Here is a 26,061-nt window from a genome sequence, read left to right as displayed (position 1 = left end):
CCCGCATGACACAACAACAGGCAGACACAGCAAGGTTCAAACTGATGGGAGAGGAAATACTCCTGTCCAGTGCTATGAGCTGGCCTGTGGAATTCCCTGCCACAACAGACTCTGGAGGCTCCAGGGTTTAACAGCTTAACCATCCCCACACACAATCTTCTTCTGATTTTGGAAACACAAACTCGCCTCTTTAAAATGAGTCCATCTGTGTACCTTGATCATAACAGACAATTCACCAGAACAGCCTCTTACAAGTATTTCTGCCTTTTCCTGCCTCTCTCAGTGTTTCAGCAGTTCCATTTCCAAATGGCATTAGAAAGGGCAGCCTAGAGCAAGGAGGAGAAGCGGTGACAAGGACAGGTCACTGACGCACATGTTTCAGGTGAGGGGCTGACTTGGGTTAATCTGCACGGCCTTGCTCATCCCTAGCTGGATAATTTTTGCATTTTGGCAATTCCTACCAGATTCTGTGCAAGTTCTTCCTCTGTTTATTTCCAGAGGGGTAACTCACCAGGGTGTGCCTGGGTCTTACAGACCAGACCAGAGCTGATTCCAGCCTGTAGCATCCAAATTGCCAGACATGATCTCTCAGTAGAGAAGTTTATGGAAGCGAAATACAGAGAGGCACAGGAATACCTCAGTGGCCTTAAAACAAAGGAGCAAAACGAGCATTACATACAGATCCTAGTGCCTCTGATGTACAGGAGTGAAAAATGTTAACTAAAAGGCATGTAAGCTATTTACCATAAGGTCAGAATGATCAAGCCACATCATCAGTAGGGTATAAGGAACCTGTTATTCATGTCCTCGAGGGTTTCTAGACCAAAATGGCAATGTTTCCTAGATCAGATGAAACAAGTCATTTCACATGCACACGCTTGGACAGAGATGTGGGAGGAAAGAAATTATTTCCTTCCCCTCATTCATGAATTAGATTTAGGACAGTTAGAAATTTCTTCCTCCAAGACAAGGGCCCCAGGATGAAAATTAAATCTGGAAGGGAGAGGTTTCAAAGGTGGAGGAGGGGAGTCTCAAACTCGCTCCCTTCTCTCAAAAGGATCCCAGAGAGGAAGGGTGGTTTTGATTGCAGCTCACGAAGCTGAGCTCATTTCCTAGATCTGTCACAAACTCACTGTGTGACCTTAGGAAAAAGGTCACTTGATCCCTCTGTGCCTCGGTTTCCCCATCTGTAAATGGGGATAATAATCCTGCCTTTCTCTGTCTTGTCTATTTAGATTGGAAAGTCTCAGGGCAGGAACAACCACTTCCTGCAGCAAGAGAAGTGGCTCAGCTTTAGCAGTGATGGATTATCCTGTAGCTTCATCAGTGCTAGTGGCCTCAGGTTGACACAGTCAATTCAACACCAATTTCCACCTGAGGTTCAGTTGCTGCCACAATAGATTAATTATACCAATGGACAAGGTGATGGAACATCTCCCTTCGTCACCACTTCAGACCGTTAGCCTTTTACTTCTCTCTCCAAAGCGTCCCATCAGAGCTGGACAAAGAAATTCTTCTGTTTCGTGGAGGATTTTGATATTTTGAAATTTGGCTTTGTTCTGATTCAGGACAAACCCCCAAACTTTAGACATTCTCCATGAACGGGATTGGAACCCTGGAGCCAAGGTAGTCTGTGTGGCACGCTGCCCCACACCCTGGAAGCCCTGAGAGTGCAGGCTGCTAAGGAGTTGTGATCCTGGGAGCAGGGCTTCCAGCTCCTTGGCATCCCACCAGGTGGGCTGCTGAGAAGCCACGCAAGCGAGCGGGCAGGAAACTGGACAAGGCTCCACTGAAATCCTGCCTGGGGTCGGTCACAACTTCACTGAAATCAAACTTTCTGATGAAGAGGCGTTCTCAGATGGAAAATGTTCCGTCAGAATTTCTAACCACTTCCCTACGTCCCATGTCTGCATTGTAGTCCTGTCTCCCATGAGTCACAGCCAGCCTAGGGAGCCTACTGATGCCCTCGGACAACCAAGATTCAGACCCCAGTTCTAAACCTGGAGCACAGCTCTCCCTTTACTTACTCCACTGCCAAGAACAGAGTTTTCCTGACACAGGGATGCATTGAATATGTAAAATCATATTCAACCCCTAATCCAGTGAAAACTGGCGATAGAGAGAGGATTAAATGTTCCATCCCAGGGGTACAGAAAGCCATTACGCCACATCTGAACAGCTTTATTTTCTGCTGCCAAGAAAGGGGAAGAAGAGGTTTGCAATGATTTGATGTGAACCTGCAGCAGCAGAACATCGCAGCACTGCCTCCTGCAAAGCTACAGACTCAAAATATTTACACTGCAAGTTTCCTCCTGCTGGAATGCGGTTCCTAGCTTCCGAGCTATTGTTATTTAGCATTATGTAATGCATGATCCCATTTGTGCAAATCAGTACCGAGGCCTCTAAGCGCCTGAATGTTTAAATGACTGCCGTTGTATCTCTGCAGGCTGAGCCCTTCTGCACTGTTCCTAGCGCTGCGCCTCATCCCAAGGCTGAATTATTTGCTGGAACAAGGCCATCAGTAGCAGCTGCCCTTCAAAGAAGAGGCAATTCCCCTTCCCCTCTTTATACATAGGGCTGAAGCGGTGGAAAAAGCAATGAATTAATTTGTCCATTGTGCCTTCCATAAATAGCTAAATAGTAGGATTCTTTAGGAGAAGAGCCCCTATTTGAATGCTATTCTACTACACTGCTTGGTATCATTTGGTGTAGTAACTGTTATGGGATGCAGGTCACACGACATTGACTTGTTTGAAGATGGACAGCGGGGCATCCTTACGCAAAAGATTAATTGACTCCATCCTCTCTCTCTGCCTTCTTCACCCCCAAATCCCCATCCAAAGAGAGCCAGGAGCTGCACAGTGGTTTTGGTGGTGATGGGAATGAAGAAAGAGGGTATGTTTATTCTTGTTTCTATTATAATACCACCTGCAGGTTCCAGTCAAGACCAGGACCACATTGTGTAGGAGCTGTACAAACACATAGCAAGAGAGTCTCTGCTTCAAACCGCTTGCAATCTCAATAGACAAGACAAAGAGGGGGAGAAAGGAATTGTTCGCATCTCCATTCCACAGACAGGGAAACTGAGGCAGGGCCTTTTTATTTTAAATTAAGGCTGGGATTTTTTAAGGAGCTGGACACCCAGCTCCTTTAAGCACCTTGGAAAATCCTAGCATGAGTCACTTTGCTGAAGGTCACACAGGGAGTCCATAGACGCAGTGGGAACTAAACCCACATCTGCTGAATCCCACTCCAGTGCTTTAACCATGACATCGTCCTTCCTCCCAACAAGGCAAAGGGCTAACACTTAGTTTTTCTAATCTGGCCAGCTCTGTTCTATCCCTCTAGAACAGTGGTTTCCATCCTCAGGGCCACAGACTATGTCTAAGATTTCTACAGGGGGCTGCACCTGCATTCAATAATTTTAGGGGTCCGCAAATGAAAAAAGGGGTGAAAACTGTGGCTTTAGAAGCATTATGTCTCCCCGCTGCATTAGCAGCACAAACACAGCTCTGACCAGCACACAAAATGTGAGACCATTTTCCCTCCCCTCCTTTTACAAGCAAATCTCCAGCCATCCAGCAAAGTGGCAGAGATTGCTCACAACAGCCTCATCCATAAAAACTACAGGCACAACTTCCAAAAGTGCACACACAGCACCCCCATCTATTTTCCATAAGACAAAGCCTGAGAGGAGCACGGCATTTACTGGTGCAAATCATTTTTCTCCATTATTCACCAGCTCTGGGCCAGGCTGTTAGCTCCCACCCAGTGCTCTTTCCTCATCTCTCTTCTTTAATGAGACAACCTGGCAACATTTTATTTATATCCTTTTTATAAAGCTGGATTGGACTTGCCATGCGCACTGCCATTTACAGATACCAACCCTTCAACAAAACTCAACCTGGCCGGCCTCTTTCTCCCAGCCCCTCCCAGAAATGGCTGTGAGCAGTTTGCCACCTCCTAGCCCTCAACACAAGTTTCCAACAACAATGGGGTTTTTGAATGAAATTAACTCTATAGCTCTCTCCCCTTCCTTCCTTCCTCTGCCCAGAGGGAAACATATTCCCTGCTTCCTACCTGGTGCAGTGGCAAGGGCTGTGCGTGTGCCGAAAAGTGATATTAATGGTTTATTACAGGGAAATGAGAGGCTTTGCATGCCTCATTGCACTCGAAGCATCCGATGCCGCATGCTAAACGGGGATGGTGGATGTGGACCGACAAATATTTATTATGATTAAGGGGAAAGCCAAATAGTGCCATTTACGCTCCAAGCTAAATTAGAACCACGCGGCAAAACGATTCCCCACCATCATTCAGGATTAACCGTGATTATGCGCCTGACTCCATCATCATCGAAAGCCTCCCAAATAATAAAACATGGACTTACAAACTAACCCCCCCTCAGACTGGTGCTGTGTCTGATGAAATGTACTCCATGCCCCTTGCAAAACCAGACAACCCTCTCTGCCCAGTGACACGATTACTGAACAGGCGGGGCTCGTAACAACTCAAGTGACAATGCGCTTGGCACCACATGAAACAGAACCGGGTTTCAGGGAGAGACGGGAAGACTGATCATAAAGCCTCCGAGTGCTTTCCTTATGCAAGTCGCCCCACCGTTTACATTCCTGAACGGCAGCTATGGATGTACTGAGTGAAGTGCAGAAGGGACAGGCACTGCGCATGCTTCCCCTACGCGTCTCTAGGACCCCAACCTGCATTCCCTCAGCTTTTCCAGTCCCATGCTCCAATGTAGTTGATTTGTGGCTCTTCCTGCCCCAGTGATTGTGAGCAACCAGATCCCTGCTATTTCAGTCTCAAACAGGGACTGCCCGCTCCATGGCAATTCTGTGATGGGCGCAGGCGTGAAATAGGATGAGACTAGAAATTCTTCCACTTGGGACATAGGACACTTTCGCTGCAGTCATTGCCACAGCAACCGCCTGATAGGACTGACTCCCACTGCAAGCTCTGATGCAGAACCCAGCTTCCCGGTGGGGTCCACGTTGGACCGAACTCCCCAGCAGCTGGATCGAGGAAGTCTTCAAGAAGCAGAGATCCTGCTTCCATCACAGAAAAGCAAAGCACAGGAAAGCAGGATTGAAATATCACCCCCTGGGATTTAACTTCCCTCAATTTTTACTCCTTATGACGCCGACATGAAAACAGGGCCATTTCTGCCTAGTAATCCCACGTAACCCAGCTCCCTCCTGCTCCAAATGCACCACAGTTCTTCTGTTTGAAACTGCAGCCTTCTCCGCATCAGCCAACAGTGCAGACACATGCAGAGCAGCCTTCTCTGCTAAGTGACTGAAGCATAGGAGCCAGGAGATCTGGCTTTCTGCTTCAGACTCTGCCCCAGACTTTCCTACGAACAAGTCAGCATTGTGCCTCGTTTCCCCATCTGCAAAGTGCAGATGGGATTTACCAGCGTAACGTGTGGGCTGTGAAGATTTATTCGTTAATGGTTGCAAAGGGCTTTGAGATCTCGGGATGGAAAGCACTAGGGAAGGCAAAGGATTATCATTATAGCAGTCAACAGACAGAGCCTGCTAAGGAACAAAAGGAGCTCTTTGCAACAGGATGTCCCCATGCGTCAAAGCAGAAAGCAACCACCCAGGAACTGAAATACCAGAGTATGACACAAGCACCGAGCTGCCTTAAATAGAAGGGTTTTCAGAGCTCTCTGGGCAGCTTCAGCTGCTCTGTAAGACTAAGCAACATGTGGGTGTCCCTATTTACAAACAAAAGCATGCTGTTACTCTAAAAATACAGCCTGGCAGATCTCTTGTATTCGGCTACTAATACAACCAGCCACCTCCACTCGCCCTGCATTTGGCAGTTCAGCTAGGTGCGTACTGGCTACAGTGCAGGCTTAACCCCAGGCTCGGTTTTAGCCACCACCAACACCTCGGTTTTAGCCCAATCCCACTACTGTCCACACACACACACACACACACACACACCATAAAACCGGGCTTACCTGAGCTCACTCGCTCAGTTGGGGGTATAGCTTAGAGCCGGACAGGACAGGCTCTGACCTGTCTACTTTGCAACATGATGCAGTTGAAGATAGATTGCAGAGCTTCAGTTTTGACAGACCTGCAATGCCCTCCCAGGCCTGTAATTTCCCACTCTTCCACCTACTTACTTCCCAATCACCTCCTCTGTACTGGAAGCTTGCATGCAAGAGACCAAGGGGCTGTGGGGTACAGAGAGACAGACAGAGAGGCTGTTTTGGGAATGATATCTGCCAATTATAACAAATGCTCTACCTACTGCAGATAGGTCCTTCATGGGCCTATGGAAGGACATGCAGGATGGAAGTATTACAGGCTTTCCTAATGACTCACTCCTAAGAGCCTGGCTACTTCCGTGACATTAACTGGAGCCAATCAGAAAAGAGATTCACTGAAGTTTTTACTTCTCCCAATTTCACAAGCACCCCTAGAGTTAATTAAGTTAGGGTCAATCAGAGGAGTAAATCACAGTGATTTCCATGCAACTTAATTGCATGATTAAGGACACCAGAACAATAATTAACAGAAGTCTCCCAAGAAAGCTGGCTCTCTAGAACTCCTAGGTGTTGCCAACTCCTGACATGTTATTGCAAGTCTGTCTGTAAAGGCCCAGCTCCTGGAGTCATGTGATTAGACAAGAATCTACACCTTCATTAATAAAAGGTAAGTTTTTAGATCTCATGATTGCAGAGAGAAGCTGGATAATGTGAATCATAAAGGCTCAAAACCAGAAGGCAAATAAAAAGAAACTCAAAAGTATTAAAAAATGCATAACTTGGGGTGGGGGAGAAGGGCCAACACCTGATTTTTGAATGCTTGAGGTTCCCAATATGGTTTCTTTCCAATTTCTGATCCCAAGATCTTTGAGACCAGCAGCTGATTTTTTTTAAAAGGGGGTAGAGGTTTGGCCTTATTTGCCACAGTTTTTGGGATGGTGGGGTTCAATCATTGTTAATTAATATGGTTTATTATTCCCCCTCACTGAAGTCAAACTAGAACTGGAGTTTTGCCATGGATTTCAAACAGCAGGCTTTAGCTGCTGATTCTTTAAATTCCCATGATGAGATGTCTTTGCATACACAAAGAGCGACTCAGTCTATATTTAGCTATTGCATATGGTGAAGTTCAACACAGCGTATTCAACACGAGGCTCACATTTGTTACATTGCCAGCAAGGAGATCTCCCATGCACACAGTGGCCACTGCAGCGCACACTCAGAGAAGAAACAAGGGATTCCAGTGGGACTTGGCGTCAACAGCTGGGATATTATTAGCCTTTTTGTGGTCTTGTCTGCTGCAGAAAGCACCACAGAACTATAATTCTGCAAAATTAATATTCAAATGGGCAGTCAGGGCTCCCAGGCAGCCAGCATTTTTAATAAGGAAAAATATCAATCACAGTAATCTATACTTTAAAAAAAAAAGTTTCATGATTTATAAGTTGAGCTCAACTCACAGGAATGCACTCAAATCAAAAGTCATACTGTTATTACAGTAACACACCTTCTTCAGGCTAAAAGACTATTGGTTTTTAAAAGGAAAGAACAAGACACACTGATTAAGCCAAAAAAGGGAAAGAGGGCAGAGCTGAGGGCCTGAAGTTAGGCTTCTAAATCCACATCCAAGCACCCAAATAGAAGAAACCTAATTTAATAAAGGGGTTGTGCATGCTCCAATCCCATGGGTGTCATGAGAGTTGCAGGTGCTCAGCACCCGTAAGCCAAGTCAGTTCAATTTGGGAGTCTGTGTGTTTAGAAGCCTACCTTTAAGCATGCAGCTCTGGAAATGTAGATCTTTATTATTCTTAATATTTATTATACAAATGTACATCAGGGGAAGAGAGAGAAAAATGAAAAGTCAACTCTATTATGGGTTGAGAAAGACAAAAGATTTTCACCTTCTTGATGTCCGACTTTTGGCTGAGTTTCCCAGATGGTGGCAGAGTGGCGACTGTAAAATTGTTTGGATCTTCACAGTCACGGATTTTGGATTCCTTTATCAGCGAGTCAAGTTTCTTCTTTGCTATATTCTCTACTCGCTTCCGATTGGTGGAAGCCTATCAATGAAATACAGTCATTAAATGAGGGCACAGTGGTGTGAAATCTTCATTTCTCCAACAAGAGGCAACACAAACTAAAACAGTACATTAAGGGGGAAAAAATAAGAAGAAAATGAGGCAAAAGAAATGGACTGAGGCTTCACTCTAATGGACTATTATTAACTACTGCTCCCCATGCTAATAGTCCAGCCGCCTCTTAGTTTGTACACTGTGAAATACAGTAACATTGTCAGTTATCTGCAATTATAAGAGTGCCCAGTGTTGGGCTTCACAGCAGATATGTAGGCATGTGAAGCTCTAACCTGAAGCCACAATGGAATGAAAGTTAAACATTTTGCAAAATAAATAAATAAATAAAACAACTTCTGGTTGAATGGAACCAAAATCGCTTGTCAGCAAGGCTGTTCATGTGGCATGGGCTTTGTTACCAAGCCATTGATGTGCTACCTGGGAACAGTTGGTATTGAGGTGATTCCTTGGAGACCTGACCAGTGCAGGCTCCATTCTGTAGTATTCATTTCCAAAAAGTCTGATCTATTTCACAACAGTGACTGCGCTTTGCCATTCTCAAGGCGGTTCAAGTTTTGCACACCCACAAAGGCTGAATAAAACATGGCATTTCTATTGCTCATCAAGTCTGAGGGAATATAAAGAGCTCAAAACCATCAACTATTTGCTATGGAAGAGCTTGTGTCTGCAGCCACAGTGCCTGCAGGATTCAATTGGAATGGGAGCAGCTGGAGAATCAGGCCTTCCACAGTTAAAAGGCAGCATTTATTGCATGTTCCTGCTCCCTTCTTCCATTCAGGCTGTTGAACGACTGAGGTGAGGAGCGGTGTGGGGGAACAGAGATGGAAACACGGTTCTCTTTTCTAGCCATGCCAGTTTACATGGAGCAACTCTCAACTTCAGATCTTTGGAAGGTTTAAAAAACAACAAACAAACAAACAAACAACAACCCACCACCCTCACAGATTGTGTTTGCTTAACGGGCCTTAGAATGTCCTGATTAATTCCATCAGGAAACAAGCTGCCATTTCCCATGCTTTCCAAAGCCTCACTCTAACGTGAGCTGGGTCTAGAAAATCTGGAATCCCAGATGTTGGCACAAGTCAGATTAAAAACAAATTGTTAGTTAATGAAGACAAAGATGTAAGCAAAGCAATGCCTACAGGGGCTTTATGGAAAGTAATGTGCCCAGCTCTAAGATGTAGCAGGGAAAGTCTCTTTATAAAGAAGAATGTCTCTCTTACTAGCTTCCAGCTCTCTCTGCCTGTTTGAAGAAGGAAAACTTCCTTCTTTTAGACAGACGCTCACGTGAGAGCTGTGTCAAAGAGGGCTTAAGAAAAGCTACCAATGGGAGAGTCACAAAAGTTTGCTTTTGCCCAAGCATCCAGAAACGGGAGTGTTTACTTGAACTGTCTAATAAAGGAGGCTGGAAAGCCTGTGAGAACAGGCTCTTGAAACACTTCCTGGTTCCAGCAGGGATGTGGAACCGGCTCCCTTGTTGCTTTCTGATACGGGGCAAAGTCCAGGGAACAAAGACAAAGGCAGGTGGAAAATATGAGGGAGAAGAACAACAAGCTACATGAACCTGGCCTATGGCAGTAAAAAGGCTCAGTTCAGTTTGGGTTGAAGTCTGCAGACGTGTGTATCTCTAGCTGCTCCGTATACACAACCATAAAGGCAGGGGGATCAGATTGTCTAGTTCATGTGAATGTGGGACTTGTAGTACAATTTGGTTTGCTTTTCACCTCAATACCCTCCAACAATTTTTTTCTTCCCTGCTCCACATGTTCATTCCTTGGTAACAGGACTGATCCCACAATGTAAAGCCCGGCAGGCTAACCTCTACCACCACCCTAGGTGTACAGTACCTTCCACTTTGAATGGATGTAATGCCAGGCAGAGAGAGAGACAAAAACCATAGGAGCAAAGTGTCAAAACATTGCAGATCTCAAGATTAAGGGGAAAAAATTAAAATGTGCTACAGTAGAAATATAACCAAACAAAACCAATTCTCCTCCTTAAGATGGATTTCAAGGTCCTCCCCCTCTTCCATGCTAGCACAGCTCTAAGGAGAAGTTTCTCTTCTAGTCCTAAAACAAAACAATTGCACTCATAATAGGAGAGAAGGAAATAGTCTAAAGGACAAAAATAAAGGGCCGCAAATGTGACACACGTCCAAGGCAATTTTGTTTAATGTTATTAAAGGTTTCTGCTGTCCCTTTTATATTAAGTTTCCATAAGCTGCAATGTCATCCTCACTGCACGCCAGAAGATTAAGTGTCAGAAGAATTTTACTTCTAAAAAGGGACGAATGAATAAGGTGTTTTCAGGCTGAAGTAAGCAGAAACGAACAGCTTATTTTCCTTTTAACACTTTTGTACAGTTAAAGCCAACTAAGCACAGCATTCAGCATGTCAAAAAGTGCTCAATAAAAGGATCATTGAAGCTGGGGAAATTATTCTCCAGAGAAGGCCAGTTTGAGATGGGATGGGAAGCATTGAAAGGGAGCTCAATTTTTTGGAAGAATACTCCACCATGCAACCCAAGGTACCAAACAACCTGCAAGGTGACATTGTTATCTTACACACACACACACACACACACACACACACACACACACACACACACACACACACACACACACACACACACACACACACACACACACACACACACACACACACACGAAACAAAAGCAACTGGACTACTGTTACCCACTGTCATTTACCATTGATTAAGCAGCTGCAGTTCTTTTTTGCAGTCTATTCTCTGACACATGGAGTGTCAAGTTTAAGAGTTACAATGAATTTTTATATAGATAGATAGATAGACAGACACATACGTAGGTATGGCTCTCTCCCACCCTCTCCATAGGGTATCTTTTTTACATTTAATATATACACCCCAATACATGTAATGTATATTTATGGATTGATTTTTCAGAGGTTCTCACATTTGCAGCTCTCAAAAGACTTCAATGGGAGATAAAGTTGTGCAGCATTTCTGAAAATCAGATCATAGACATGCATTGTACGTCTCTCTCTCTCTCTCTCTCTCACATACACACGGAGACCCCACCCTCGTGGGCCTGATCTGCAGAACAACTGAGCGCCCCCAACTCCATATGAAGGTGACTGGAGCTGTAAGTGTTCAGCACCTCTGCAAGGAAGAAAGAAAAATAAACCAGGTCTGTCCCTATCTGGAACATTTGATACTAGAGCTGGTCAGAACGTTTTTGACAAAATAAAATTTCCCAAAAATGTGCAGTTTTGTCAAAGCCAAACCATTTTGTTTGGCTGCAGACTGTGTCACAATGTTTTTGACAAAGAGTGAGACTCTCTTAACTCTATAGCATGGACGAGCCAACTTCAAGTTCCTGCTCTGCCAGAGTCAGAGTCATCTGGGATGAACAACTCTGTTTTCAGTCAGACATAGGAGGGACGTGAACCAGAGTTTCCCACAGGCCAGGCCAGGCCAGTGCCCTCACAATGAGGCCACCCACCCACTTTCTGAGGTACTCTGCCTGAACTGAAAACCTCAGGTTTTGATACTAAGAGACATTTAGACAATTCCATTTTGGTGAAAAATGTTTGAAAGTTTAGTTTTCCTCCCAAATTCCAATGCAGATCGACCATATTTTGGAGCCTTGAAAAGTTGCCATGAAACAGATTTGTCACCCTCAGGTCAGCTCTCTCTCTCTCTCTCTCACACTCACACACACACACACACACACACACACACACACACACACACCCTTTAAAAAAAGGTCTCACAAAGTTTGAGAACCCTATCTGCCTGAACCTACTTTCACATTCCAGACCCCATATGAACTCAGCATTCATCCCACCGCAGTGGAACAGGTCAACATACATTTGTACTCATGTATCCATTTTACTTACATCTCCATTCATTAGTTTGCAGTCATCATCAATCTCATCAGCACTGTCCTCATCAGACACTTCCCCTTCCTCTGCATCATCACTAATGGTGGCTGGAAGTTTCTTGCCCTGGAAAACAAAAGGATTAGACAGGCAGGTCAACATGCATCTCTTCGTACAATGAAAGGAAAATGATAATGTGTAACTGGAGACATGAGAAGGGCTGGGAGTCCAGACAGGTTTTCTGGGGTCTGTGGAGTCCATATATCATGGGTTCAATTAAGTTTAAGGTTGTCAAGTGACCCACTCAAGAACAAGAAAGGACTCTCCTTTAGTCCATATTGTAGGGAAGAAAGCGTTTCACCTCCTTGGTCCTTTTGCTGTAATTCTTGCCTTGGGTAATTCCAAGGTGGACTGAACTAATGCAAGAAACCTAGTCAGGAAGGAAACGGTTATGAGGAGAGCTGCTGCTAGGGGCCAGATTTTCAGAAGAGTTCAGTGTCCAACCACTCCAGAGGTTCTCAATGGGAGCTCATGCACGGTGAGCAGTTCTCAAGGTCTGGCCGTGGAATCTCAGACCGAAAAGGGGACAGAATCCTTCATTGGTGAGTGGACATGGCTTGGAAAAGCCTAGCTTCCTTCTCACATTACATATACACCTAGGAAAAGGGTACTGCCCGTCTATCCTGCCTGCCCAAAGGAGATACCTTCCCTTCCATTGCTGCCCATCTCCCTCTCTTTCCTCCAAACCTAGCTGCGACTGTCCCTCATAGTAGCTGCTATGAACCACCTCAAGCCAGAGTGGGGACTCCAGATTTCATAGTATTCTTCTATGTGTGCCCCAACTCACAGAGCAAAGGGTGGCAGAGGGGAATGAGCCTGAATTACAGCTTCAGGCAGTGACCTGGACAGATGTTTGAAAGTCTGAAAGTGACTTGGAGCTTTTTCCAAGAAAGGGTAGAATCCTGGAACCTTTCAGAGCCTTCCGGACTAAGAGCCATCACTGCTGCTGAAAGGCAGGATTTAATGGGGGCTTAAATCTCCTCGACGGATGCAATCACCATTTGCAGTAGCTGAAATTGCAGCAAAAGGAAGAACAGGAGCTGGTGATATTATTTAAACTGCTGAGTCTCCAGCTGCCCTGTCCATTCAATCCACAAAGGAAAGAGATTTCATTTCATCCGAAAGGGCAGTCACCGATATTTGCCAGCACAAAAGCAAACTCAGCACATACAATTAAACCAGTTAATCAGTTCAGCCCCAGCAGAAACTCTTTGACCTCGTAAGAAAATATTCACACCACCAGAAACACAGAGTGTGCCAGCCCAGGGCCCCAGCATTTCTGACTCTACCAGAATAGCAGCATAGGTAAAGTAATTCATATTGAAACTGTGGACATTTAACAGGTAAGTAATATCAGCTGAAGTGCGATTATTCCTGAAGACAGGTATTTATAGCCTTGCTGAATCAGAGCAGGGCAAGCAGCATTCATTTCTGGATCAGTTTGAGGTGAAGGCTTGGTTTGAGACCATCATGCCACTCTACGACAGTCCACCCCTGCATTTGTCTCATGAGAGTCCTTGCATTTCTTTGGTATGGGGTAGGTCAGAAATGCCACAAGGAAATCTTTTTAGGGCATTTCCACTTGGGTATGAAACTTGAAGTGAGAAGGAGGTGAAGAATACAGGGGATAGAGAAATAGAACCATGGAAACAGGTTGCCCCATGGTTTTTTCAAACCTCAAAGACTGGCACAAGTTTTGAGTGGTCTCTTAATTGATCTAAGCCAGGTGGCCATCCCAACTCAGAGAGTAGCTGATTGGAGCCTAGCTCATCTCAGTCCCAGGGCACTCACCACAATATTTGCACTCACCAGTGTCTCTCTCTGCTTTATTCTGTGTTATATTAGGCCTGGTCTACACTTAAAAATTAGATTGACCTACCTATGTTGCTCAGAGCTATGAAAAAATATCATGCCCTGAGATCTGCAGTTAGGTTGACCTAACCCCTTGTGTAGACGTGGCTAGATTGATGAAAGAATTCTTCTGTTGACCTAGCTACCGCCTCTCAGAGAAGTGGACTTCCTACATCAATGGAAAAACCCCTTCCATTGGTGTAGGATGCGTCTACACTATGGCGCTACAGCAGCACAATTGTGCCACCGTAACATACCCTTAATCCCATTTGTTCTGGTTTCATTCCATCTCTAAAAACATCCTGGACATTTCCAGTGGCCCTTTGGATAGATTAGCCTCTAATAAATTAAAAGCAGCTGAAAGTTATTTCTTGTTAGCAGGTGCCTAGGAGATGACAAGATTTGAAGAACTTGTGCTAAGTATCTAATGGACTCCAATAGTCTTGAGATTCACCTATTGCATCTGTTAGGGAGATGCCAGTGTCCTGTGCACCAGAAATGAAACCCAGACCTACGCAGGTTAAAAGAAACAAAGAAAACCCCCATCTTTGAACCATGGAACCAGTTCAAGAATATGGCAGGCAACGCAAGTATAGCACAGGGCACAGAGAGGTTTTAGTTAACTAACAAACAGCTGTAAAGTTATTTGGATTCCCAGGATAAAAGAGGTGCTAAAAACCCATTATTATTCTGGACTGGAGAGAAGGAGAAAGGCTCGCAGAATGGAGTGAGGAAGGCTGCATGACTGCATTAATATTTAAACCTCCACAAACAAAAGTGATTTGGTTTTTAGTGTTTGGGGCCTGCACTCAGCATCATGTAAAATGAACCTCCCTCATGAGCTACACTGGAAACCTACCATCAAACGTTCAGAGTAGGGTAAAGAAAAATCATTTCTATTTCAACCCTTACATTGCTATGTTTGACTTACCACCTCGTAAATCTAAGAACATACATGGACTTCAGGAGACTTTGTTTTTATACATTTCGTTTTTCCAATAAAAGGTGCAGAATGGCTGTTTGGATGCACAACTGGAATCTACTGCCAGTCATGGCTAGCATCCTACTGTGCCTCTGCCCTGTTACGTGCACGACACGTAGATAACAGGAACCCAATCGGGAATGAAGAGACAAGTTAGCCAAGCACAGAGGTGAAAAAAATATACAGTTGATTCAAGACTGGCCCTGCCTCCCAAGGCAAATTTTACAGGCTACATCACACATGACATTAGCTCTTGATTGATGCTGGAAGGATTCCACAGAGATGTTGAATTTAGCTGCAGTCAATGAGTTATGTATCTAGACAGGTAAAACCTACTTTAAGCAGCGACTATTTCCAGTGCCTTAAGGAAGAGTCAGATGGAACAGCCCTGGCTTTGAAAAGAACTAGGGACCAAATACAAACACTCCTTTCAACCAGGCAATGGATGCTGCTTTGCACATCTTCATCCAGCTGCATAGGTAAGCGCTATATCCATGCACGAGGGGCGAAGGAGTCCTAGTTTGGGGAGTGGTTGGCCTAGGTGCCTCAGTGGGTGAGAGAGAGAACCAGGAGCTGACCCCAGAGCTCTTCTCTGGCTCTAACATTGCTTAGACCACAAACCTTCCCTTCAACGAAGACTTCGCTCTGAAATTGCCTCCATACAACACATTTGTGCAAGGCAACAGCTGTGGGCAGTAAGTCACAAGGGGCAACTGTCAGCTTTACACTGTACGATTTACCACCTTAGATTCTGTTTCAGAAGTGGCGTCAGAGGTGGTCACAACCACCCCCTTCACAGATTCCCCCTATTCTGCATCCCACCCCTCCACACATAGGCCATCCTTAACATATCAGATCTGTTTTCATGGGGGAGGGCTAAAGCACTTGGAGCCCTCTTCAGCAAGAGAAAACACACCCCTTCTCCCACAGACGAGTTCCTCTGAGGGGCACCCAGGTACTCCTTAAGCTACCATGAGCAAAGGACAGAAGTTTGACCCTGGTGTTCCAATGAAGCCACAAGACCTGCCAAATTAGCACCGTTCCCTTTCATCTGGACCGTAAGAAAGCACATACAATAGACCTAAAAGTTTAAGACATTTCCAAAATGAGCCGGAACAGCTTTGGAGGTAAGGAAAACTGTTTACATGGAAAACACCTCACTGAAAGTTTCACGTCAGTGCGTGCATTACTGAGCCAATAGATAACACAGGCTCCCCTGAAACAGCTACACTTCTTTATATTTAACAGGTTCTGGACTGGAAAGATTAGAGAACAGCTCTTATATTACGTCAGCCTGAGGGCCGTTCATGCCAGTTAGGAACACATCCCTCTCAATGGGTCGTTAGCATTAAAAGCACTTACGTGCTCCGCCCTCAAGGAAGCAGAAAAGACATCAGCCAGAGTCTTGGTGCAAGAAAATACACTTACAAACAATTTGTTAAAATAATTTACAGCATGTGCAGGTGCAGTGAACCAGGATTCTAAATCCTATAACCCTGTCATCTCTTATTTATTTCCCCCCCACCAAAAGATACCCAGAGGCACCAGAGTCAACATTACAAACTAACGGCCCGATAAATGTTAGCTCGTATAAAACACAAACACGCACATACAGGTGACATCTTCCAATTCACAGAAGAGCAACTTAATATCTAAGTGAGAAACCGCGATGTTTTGTGCAAATGTAAAATGAATACAGAAAGCATCAAGCCTACAGTGAGAGCCAGTCAGACATATTTACCTTCATTTGGGTTAAAAACAGAACCTCCTAGTTGAGTTGAATGAACGATGCTCTGATCGCCACGCTACCATAGCAAAGGCAGCAGGGGGTGCAAGGACAGAGCAACAGACACTCAATTGCTCACTGATATAAGGTGATGGGGAGGGTGCAGAGGGATGGCATGACAAGCACATTCAAGTCCTTGTTCCTACCGTCCCCACTAGCTGTGTTTCATCTGGGTCAACACCTGGGTTTTTACAAGCCTTAGATGTGAGAAAAGCTGTATCATGTATTAGGAGTAGAGCTGGTTGAACTTTTCCAAATTGCAATTTTCTGCTGACATTTTTTGGTTGAAATTTCAGTTTTCAAAACTAAAAAAAATAATTCAACAAAAAGTTGACAAATTTTTCAGCAATGTCTGGCTGTCGGTGCTATGTCAGGGGAAGTTCTCTTAAGCCAGATCTACAGTTTAAAAAAAAAAAAGCAGATTGCTCTTCAGCCCCACTTGAGATGGTGGGATGGATATTTTTCCACACCCTTTGTACAGTTGGCAGGTCCTTCCCACACAGCCTGGTTGCAAAAATGCTGTCGGTTCAACCGCAGCTGAGAGCTATTTTCAAAGTGCACTCCAAAGACAGTGCCCATGGAGCTTCCCTAGGCACAGCTATAAGAAATGGCAGCTTTGAGTCTCTCCGCAGTCATCTGGTAGTAAATCAGTTCCAGTTATGGACACAGCCATCATCTGATGGTGAGTCTAATATCACAACCTCTTGGAACATCTGTGCCCATTTTCAATCCTTCCCAGTGCTAGGTGCTGAGCTTCTCCCACAATCCAAACCCAAGTGTGTGGCCCAGAATCCAAAACCAGACCCCAGTGTGAATAATGGTTCCTCTAGAGAGAGGAACCAAAATCCCAGGTGGAATTTTGAGCGATTTGAAATCTGGATCCAAGTTCTGTGACTTGAGAGGACCTCTAATGAGCTGATTCAAGTGAAGCTGCAAGGGGTTCATAGCCCAAAAAGAGCTTAAAACCACCAAAGAAGAGGGCTAGAGAGCAAATACAAGCAGGTCGTTTACCTTCACTAATATCTTTCCTTTAAGACTTTCTGGGGAAGGGAGTTTGGTGGAATCCTCATTGCGCACTGCAGACAGGTCCAGCTTGTCCCCTAGGATTTCGATAAGATACTGAGCCATCTTCTTCTGCTGGAGAACGCTGCAGTGGTTCTCAATGGATAAAACAACAGGATACCTGGAAAAGAAACAACCAGGAATCATCATCTGCAGAGTCAACTTTTTACAGAGCTGATGGAGAAAGAACCATTTGAATCCAACCAATTCAGCAGCTCAGTCTGACTAGGGACAGTTACTGATACTCTCATGGGTTTGACTCAGCCAACCAGGGCACAGGGTAGTGTCCTGTTACAGACCCAAAACTAATTGCAACCTCTCGGCATATCTTGGTTTTCATGTCTGGGGATAATGTTTGCTTATGTGCATCTCACAAAGCGGTTCGGTGGAGATTGTTCCTGGATTTGAGAGAATAAAAGCACTATAGAAAGTGTTATGTTTAATAGTCACGCATCTAGAGATTTTTATCCATAAATCTACAGATGCTTCTACCAAGGAAAGTCAGCATCATTATCCTGTATTGGGAAACTGAGGCAGTGAGTGGTAAAGTGACTTGCGCAAGCTTTTCTAAATGCTAGGCCAGCATCCTATTCATTTGACCACACTACTAATCATCATACACTTTGGTACAAAGTAATTTTTACTTGTTTTTTTTAGGTTTGCAACAAACAATTTCATTTCATTTTTTAAAAAAATTATTTTCAGTCATATTTTACACAAAGCGGGCAGAGCCTCTCATTCCTGCCCCCATAGGATTGTTCTATTACAGTGGTTCCCAAACTGGGGTTCATGAACCCTGGGGGGTTTGCGAAATGTTACAGGGGGTTCTCAGGAAAAAATTCCCTAATGGCGGACAGAGCTGTCCCTAGGAACCCCGGGCAGCACAGGGCCAGCAGCACGGAGCCCCTGGACCTCCAAGAGCTAAGCAGATCAAAGCAAGCATCTCTATCACACTGAGGAATTTAAACTTCAAGATTCCTTATAAGAAATGGAAAGGGAGGTGATATTTTTTGCTGTTTTTAAAATTAAATAGGCTGCTAGTATTGTTTTTAAAATTATTATGAAGAACAAGTTTAAGCTTTGTTGTAACGTGCGTTGTTTGCCTGGACTGCTCAAGACCTGAATGCTTGTGTAGGAGAAACGCTGAGTTGGCTTTCTAAATACCTTCATGATGTTTCATATCTGATATTCCTTGATGAAACACAGGAGCCTTGTCTTATAACAGGCTTATTCAAAGTGATACAAGCTACGAAAGTGAGCTTGGAAGAGTACTGCTATTTTCATAATGTAATAAAAATACTGTAATGATATATAATAATTAATACTAAATAGTGTGTAATAAGCATGTCATAAAAACAAATTTTATATTTCCAAGATCACAGCTTTTATAATTTATACTCAGGTAAAGGAGAAAATCCCTGGAAATATTCATTTTTAGGAGGGGATTCGCAAGATGACATTTTAGTGAAAGGGGTTCACAGGTTGTTAAAGTTTGGGAACCACTATTCTATTAAAATGCTTACCATTCGTCTGGTCTCTAACAGCCTCACCTTACTCAGAGCATATTTCATTGTCTAACAATTGTGTAATAGCTACAGGAATCATAAGTAGCTTGTTGACAAATACACAGGCAAATCCTAATGGTGCCTCATACTATTCATGATCACGGCAGAGCTCCAGGCCCATTTAAAAAAATAGATATGAATCGCTCTTCCGAAGACAAGACATTCAGAGGTGATAAACAGTGAGATGGAAAGTCCCATAAAAAATGATGGCAGCTCAATAAATGCAGTATGAAATACCACCCAATTTATCCAGCACAGACATTCACAGGTCTTATAATCAGCCACCTCACTATATAAATGGAAAGTGGGCAAACCAGAGCCATCAGACAATATTTATATGACACCATTCATTTGGACGTTCTTGGGGATGCATGCTTCTGCTAACAGATCAGTGATCCTTGGATCAGTTTAAGTCAGTGAGAGCGTTTCTATGGACTTCAATGAGCTTTGGACCACGTCTAGAGTTCTCCCATTTTTTTCCAAACTGGAAAACACAGACAGGTTTAGGATTTGGAAAGATTAATTCCAGACTGCTCCCAAGGATAACACTGCATCCAAACGGGAGCAGCATCAAAGCTATGTGGACCACCTACAACAGCACATTGTTACTCGGAGAGCAGGACTCAGTTTGAAGCAAAGCTCTAGATTATTGTTAAGTAAAGACCACCGAAAAGAAACACACACACACACACACACACACAGCTGGAACTACTGCCAAAACAAGTTCATTATCAAGGTCTAACAACCTAGACAGCATCCCGTAAAGGGCACACCTTGGAAGCCAATCAATTTCCAGCATTATTTTTCATTTTCAGCATCTATTTTTGGGTCCTTCTGGCTGAAGGCTGGGAAATCACATCACACTCCTTAGAACTCGTCAATGAGGATTCATAGAATTTTGAAACCAAGGTGATCGGCACTATATATAAACTAAAGCCAGATGGATTCCTGTTTAGCTTACAGGTGACACGATTCTGGGACAAGTGCAGAATCCAACACACAACGGGATTATTTTTTTTAAAGTGTGATTTCTAACGCAGATGGTGGGATACAAGTGTCTGCTCTGTCACCTAGCCCCTCAAAGCCCTGCATTAGAAGGAGAAATTACATTTTGACTTGGACAAAAAACACACAGGAGGAACCTCCAGACCGGTAGCTAATTTGAGCTCAGGGCTTTTGCCAAAAGCTTGCTTCTTAGTTTGATTTTGCACCAGTCTGTACTGTCCTAGGAGATTTGCACTGGGGAGGAAAAGACCCATAAGTCCCAATGCCTTTGCTTTTCTCTCGTAAGCCAACTGTTGGTCCTTACTAAGAAATAAATAAATGAATAATTAATGGTAACAATGTCACAGTTACCCCCCAAAGAGGCATCTTTCCTTAATGGCACTAGGAGTTACCAGCATTTTAAAGGCATTTTGGAAAGTAATTTTCTTGCCTTCTGTTCTTTTGTGTCCCAAAACCCTCTTGCAAACAGCTGGGATTTTTCAAGTCACCAGCATGTACAGTAAGGTTGCTTTGGCTGAGATGTCAGAACAGCTTAGCTCTATTAAGGATGGCTGACTGGCTTCAGGGCACACTTAGGGACCTGAACCAATGCTCAATGAAGTCAATGGGAGATTTCCAATTGACCTCAGTGAGCTCTGGATCAGATTATCAGACCCTTAAAATCCCTAGCAGATCTGGCCAGCACATGTTTGACAAAACTTCATTTAGACAAAGCCAAAACGTTTTGGAGAGCTGTCTGTTTTGACAGGAAGGTTTTTGGGAGGGAGGGAAGAAAGCCAAAGAGAGTCTCTCAGACTTTAGGCTAGGTCTACACTGGGGGTGGGGGTGGGTGTCGACCTAAGATACGCAACTTCAGCTACGGGAATAGCGTAGCTGAAGTTAGCGTATCTTAGGTCGATTTACCTAAGATACGCTGAGGTCGGCAGCAAGTCGACCGCTGCCGCTCCCCCGTCGACTCCGCTTCCACCTCTCGCCGTGGTGGAGTTCCAGAGTTGACGGCAGAGTGATTGGGGATCGATTTTATCGCGTCTACTATAGACGCGATAACTTGATCCCCGATAGATTGATCGCTACCTGCCAATCCGGCGGGTAGTGTAGACTTACCCTTAGCCTAGTGGTTTGGGCACTGGCCTGGGAGGTTGGACTCCCTGCTCACTCTGAATCAGATAGATGCAGGACGCAAAACTCTACTCGGAATCAGGTGGAGCAAGGACTTAAACCAGGTTTCTCACATCCCAGGCCTAACCCCCACATGACAGAGAGACACCAGCACACAAAACTGCCTTCCCGAATCAAAACGCTTGGGCTCTGATCAGAAAATGGACATTTTGACACTATTCCATTTTGCAGACACGTTAGAAAGGTCTGGCTTCCCTTCCAGCGCGGAAGGAAAACAAGTTTTGAAACCTCCAAAAACTGCTGCCAGATGGAATCAGCACCCACGGGCCTGCTCTAAAAAGTACCGAGTAAGGGCTAGTATCAGCAGGAACCTCCTCCCCTAATGCTCTCTCCACTGAGGCACATCATGCCCTCCAGTGAAAAGACAGATCTGTGGTTGGTGGTATATGGGACACGGCTGAAAACATCCGCTGCCTATAAGCTGAACACCATGAACAACGTACTGGGCAGGAAACATGACACTGCACACATTGGCGCTTCTGCAGAGGGGTGCTACCTAAACCGGGATCCAGGACCACGCAGCCAGGGGATACCACAGGAGCTAGCAGCAGGCTGGGTACGTACTCATTCTTGATGAAGGCATATTTGTTGATGGTTTCAATCACGTCTTTGAAGAGTATCTTGGAGGTGAGGGTGTATCCATGGTGGACAATTGGCTCGCCATCTGGCCCGTCCCAGCAGTCAACTGCAGAGGGGAAACAAAGGTCTCATTTATCTTTAGATCTTAGTAAGATCATAGATTATAGCCCGGGGGTGGCCAAACCATGGCTCGCAAGCTGCATGCGTCTCTTTTACAGTTCAAGTGCGGCTCGCGGAGCCTCCCACACTCTCCCTGTTCTCCACTTACCAGATGGGGAGGCGGTAGGGGAGTCCTGGGATCTCTGCCTTGCAGCAGGGTGGTGGGATAGGGCCTTCTGCCCAGCGAGGAGGGGAGTCTCAGGGCTTCAGCCCAAACGCAGCACTCCTCCCAGGACTCAGGATTTCCGCAGGAGTGGGGCTGAAACCCTGAGCCTCAGAAGGTGCATCCCAGCTCTTGAACCTCTGAAGATTGTTGTATGTGGCTCAGCAAGTTTGGCCACCCCGTTATAACAGATCATTCAGACAGACAGACTCGAGCCCATTAAAAAGAGAGCCAGAGATTTTCCTGGTACTGGGCGCATCTTGCCGAACAACATAACCACCCATTACAGTAGTGTCATCCTACCAGGAGTGACTTGGGGCCATGCCTTTGCGAAAGGTGCTGAGAACCTGCAACCCAGCCACAGCACCTGCCCCCACCATCTCGCAGCTGAGTGCAGGCTTGCCTCCCCCCGCCTCATGCGTGTCTCTCCCTATAGGTCGCTGAGCGGTTTCCTCTGCAGGCACTTGCTTGCCATGAAATTCTGTTGTGAACAGATGACCCAGATCCCTTCAGCTGAGAAAGCCCCAAGCAAAAAAGATGTTCTTTTGTGAGAGTGTGGAGGAATATGTTCCTGGGGAAAGATATTAAAGCATAAAAATCCCATTCGGATTCAGCACTAGAATAGAGAACAGATTCTCAGCAGAGCTCCTCAGGGTAGCAGTAATGCCAAGATCTAAGCACCTCTGTCCCTCCTGTGAATTCTCCCTAGCCTTACACACACCTACAGGCATACTTCCATGTGATGCTTCATTCCTGAGAATGTGTTACCACATCCACAGACCTCGACCTGAGCAGGCTGCCATATTTACTTCCTGGAGACTGACCCTCTATATAGTGGTCAAGACCTTGGAGACAGGGACAACATGGGTACAGCTACCTAGAGGATACTAAACTAATAGACTCCATGATTGATTCCCCAACCACAAATTACAAACCCACTGCAGAGTGCAAGGGTTGTCACAACATTTTCATAGTGTGACGCCCTTTTCCATACCTGGGACTCCCTCCCACTTAACAACATGGCTGCAAATCCCTGGCTAGCATGTATGTGCACCAATGCCCTGTACGAGATGGAATCAGAACGGCTCAGCATACATCACAAGCCCTACGCAGCGAATGGAGAACTAGCCTAGATTAGCTTTGGGAAAAGAGCCTTCTTCCTTAAAAGATGGATTCATAATTTTTTAGGAGTATAAACAACACTGACCTCAAGCCTCTTCCTATTGCTGTGTCCTGGAAAGTGTATCAGCGAGGAGGCCACAAATACTGCTGTCATAGAAGCCCTGTTTTGCCATTGCTTATACAGGAAATGCACATTGTGCTAAACCTTTCCCCCAACCCATTTACTTTGTTCTCATGATTCTTATCCTAAAAGACAAGACACACAAACTGTGGAGCCTCCTGATTACCTCACAGTTATTCCCTTCTGTCTTTACCTTCCACGCAGCGGCAGCCAGACTGCAGCACCCAGGCATACATGTCCACCCTAGACTGAGACATCAGCTGATCCCCCATGAGGTAGGTGTTATGGGAAGAGGTGATGAAGTAGTGGCTCAAAGGCTGAGTCATGTCCTGGTTCACCTGGTAGTGTTCTGGATTGAAGATGTCCCCTGACGGGCTCCGTGTGTAATTGGTGAAGCCTGTAGGAAAAACCGATAGGCCAGCATCAGTGTTTGTTGTTCTGTTTGAGAGCAGAATGTGAATCAGAGATTGCTCTGTATAAATTCTCCCTTATCTATATTCTTCCTCTTTCCCAGCACACACCAGTCTGACACAAACACCTCTGCACCCCATCTGCTGTGAAACAGTCTGAACACCAAATTCTCATGAGAGCAGTGGTGAGTTTTCCTTTTACAGGATGGAGGGTTTGGACTCTTTCCATGTCTAACGGGCTCATTGAGACTCAAGAAAAAGCAAGCAGAGAAACTGGGAGGCCAAGATCACCTAATTTCATGGTTCAAAAATCAGCAATCAGAGAGAAGCCACGGTCATACAGCTGACAAAGTCCTATCGAATTATGCAGGCTAAACCTCGGCCACTGACCATTTTGGCAGCCTATCAGCTTCGGCTCCATGCAGACAACATTTCTACAGCCATCAGGCCAATGACCCCCAAATGGCAACACCAAGTGGTTCCAATCCCCTGACCTGGGGAAAAAACGGCCCCAGTTTAAGAGAACTCCTGGTTATGTTGGTACCTGAGATGATGGGAACTATAGAAGCAAGACCAAGATGCTCTGGTTCTTTTCCTACATGATGCCTTTCAGAAACCCTTACTTTCCTTTGCAAAGCGATAGCTCTCTGATGGGAATTACTGAGCATATGGGTCTGTGTAAACAACGAGACAAATGCACCCACTTGGAGAGCAATCATATCTGCATTTATAATGTGTAAATGAAAAGGTTATTCATGCTTTTCTGCTCCCTCTATGTTTATTCCCAATGTCCACTGTTATTCTCGGAGGTCACCAGAGATGGTGCTGCGAAGCTGCTAACCCCAGAGGAAAGGAACTACACGGCAGACAGATTGTTAGGTAGAGTTGCTAGGCCTTTCTTCTCCTATAACCCTACTGAACAGGCTTTTTAAATGCTCCATTTTGAGGCCAAAAGCTTAGCAGGATGCAATAAAGGAATGAACCTTTATACTGATAAGAAGAACATTCAGAGTTTCAAGAGCAATGATTTTAAGATACATTTTGGAAGGAATATACACCTCTCTACTTCAGGGCATGAATCCTATTGGGGGTTAATGGAAAACCTTCTTCAAGGGCAGGTGAGCCCATAAGTACCAATGCAGGATTTCTTGCACCTTCTTTGGAGCATGTGGTGTGGGTCACAGTTGGAGCCAGGATACTACACGAGATAGACCCCTGATCCTCGGATCCATTTGATCCAGCCTGGCCGTACCTACGAACGTTGTTCGAATCCCACTGAGGGGAGTAAAACAACAGCTCAGAATATCCCTCTGCACTCCCAGAAGGGTAACACGTCATTGCTCTTGCTGTCTTTCACATACCTAGAAATTGCCAAATTAGACCACACCCAAGGTCCATCTAGTTCAATATCCTGCTCCAGGTGTGGCCAGTACCAGATGTTTCAGAAGAAGGTGCAAAGAACCCCTGTAGTACCATATGTGGGGTAAAATGTCCAGTACATTAGGTCTCATCCTGGTCTCTAATCATTAGAGATTGGCTTAAACCCTGAAGCAGGAGCTTCAATATCTCTTCCAAAAAAATGTTATGAATTAATTGGGATAACTCTGGCCAAGGGGATTAGAATCAGGATGGAGATCTTTCCTCCAAAAGGTAGCCAGTCCAGGTTAGGTGTTACTAACCTGATTCAGCTCAGTGTTACTATTAGACTTAGAATGTAAATTCTTCTGGGCAAATAGAGTCTTTTTGTTACATGTTTGCACAGCACCTAGCACCATAGGGCCCTAGCATCTCAGTGCTAGAAAAATATAAGCAATACATCATAACAGCAACGATAGGATAGGTGGCCTATGTGACACAAAGTTAGCTGGGCAACAGAACTGGAAGCCGTGTGAAAGTAATCTGGTTTTATGTCACAGTATTAATTCAGACCAGGTTCATTAAGGCTTGTGTACTTTGGCCTACAGTTTCGCTCATCATTCATGACAGAGTGTATCCAGGTTCCATTTGGGAGACTAATCCTAATTCCTACCGAACAACTGGGTTAT

The 26,061-nt window shown here is 44.9% G+C and overlaps 1 protein-coding gene across 1 annotated transcript in view; it reads right to left on the bottom strand.

Moving 5' to 3' along the window:
- Positions 1–26,061, bottom strand: part of PLCH2 (phospholipase C eta 2) — a 326,258-nt gene that overhangs the window by 38,588 nt on the left and 261,609 nt on the right. The window contains 5 exon segments of the mRNA XM_054009469.1: positions 7,921–8,079; positions 11,991–12,098; positions 17,663–17,834; positions 22,027–22,147; positions 23,800–24,003. Coding sequence (XP_053865444.1) covers positions 7,921–8,079; positions 11,991–12,098; positions 17,663–17,834; positions 22,027–22,147; positions 23,800–24,003 — 764 coding nt within the window.

This window comes from Malaclemys terrapin, chromosome 19 (assembly GCF_027887155.1).
Source record: "Malaclemys terrapin pileata isolate rMalTer1 chromosome 19, rMalTer1.hap1, whole genome shotgun sequence".
Classification (NCBI taxonomy): Eukaryota; Metazoa; Chordata; order Testudines; family Emydidae; genus Malaclemys; species Malaclemys terrapin.
Note: the sequence above shows the minus strand (reverse complement) of the source record. Positions and strands in the feature narration are given on the sequence as shown.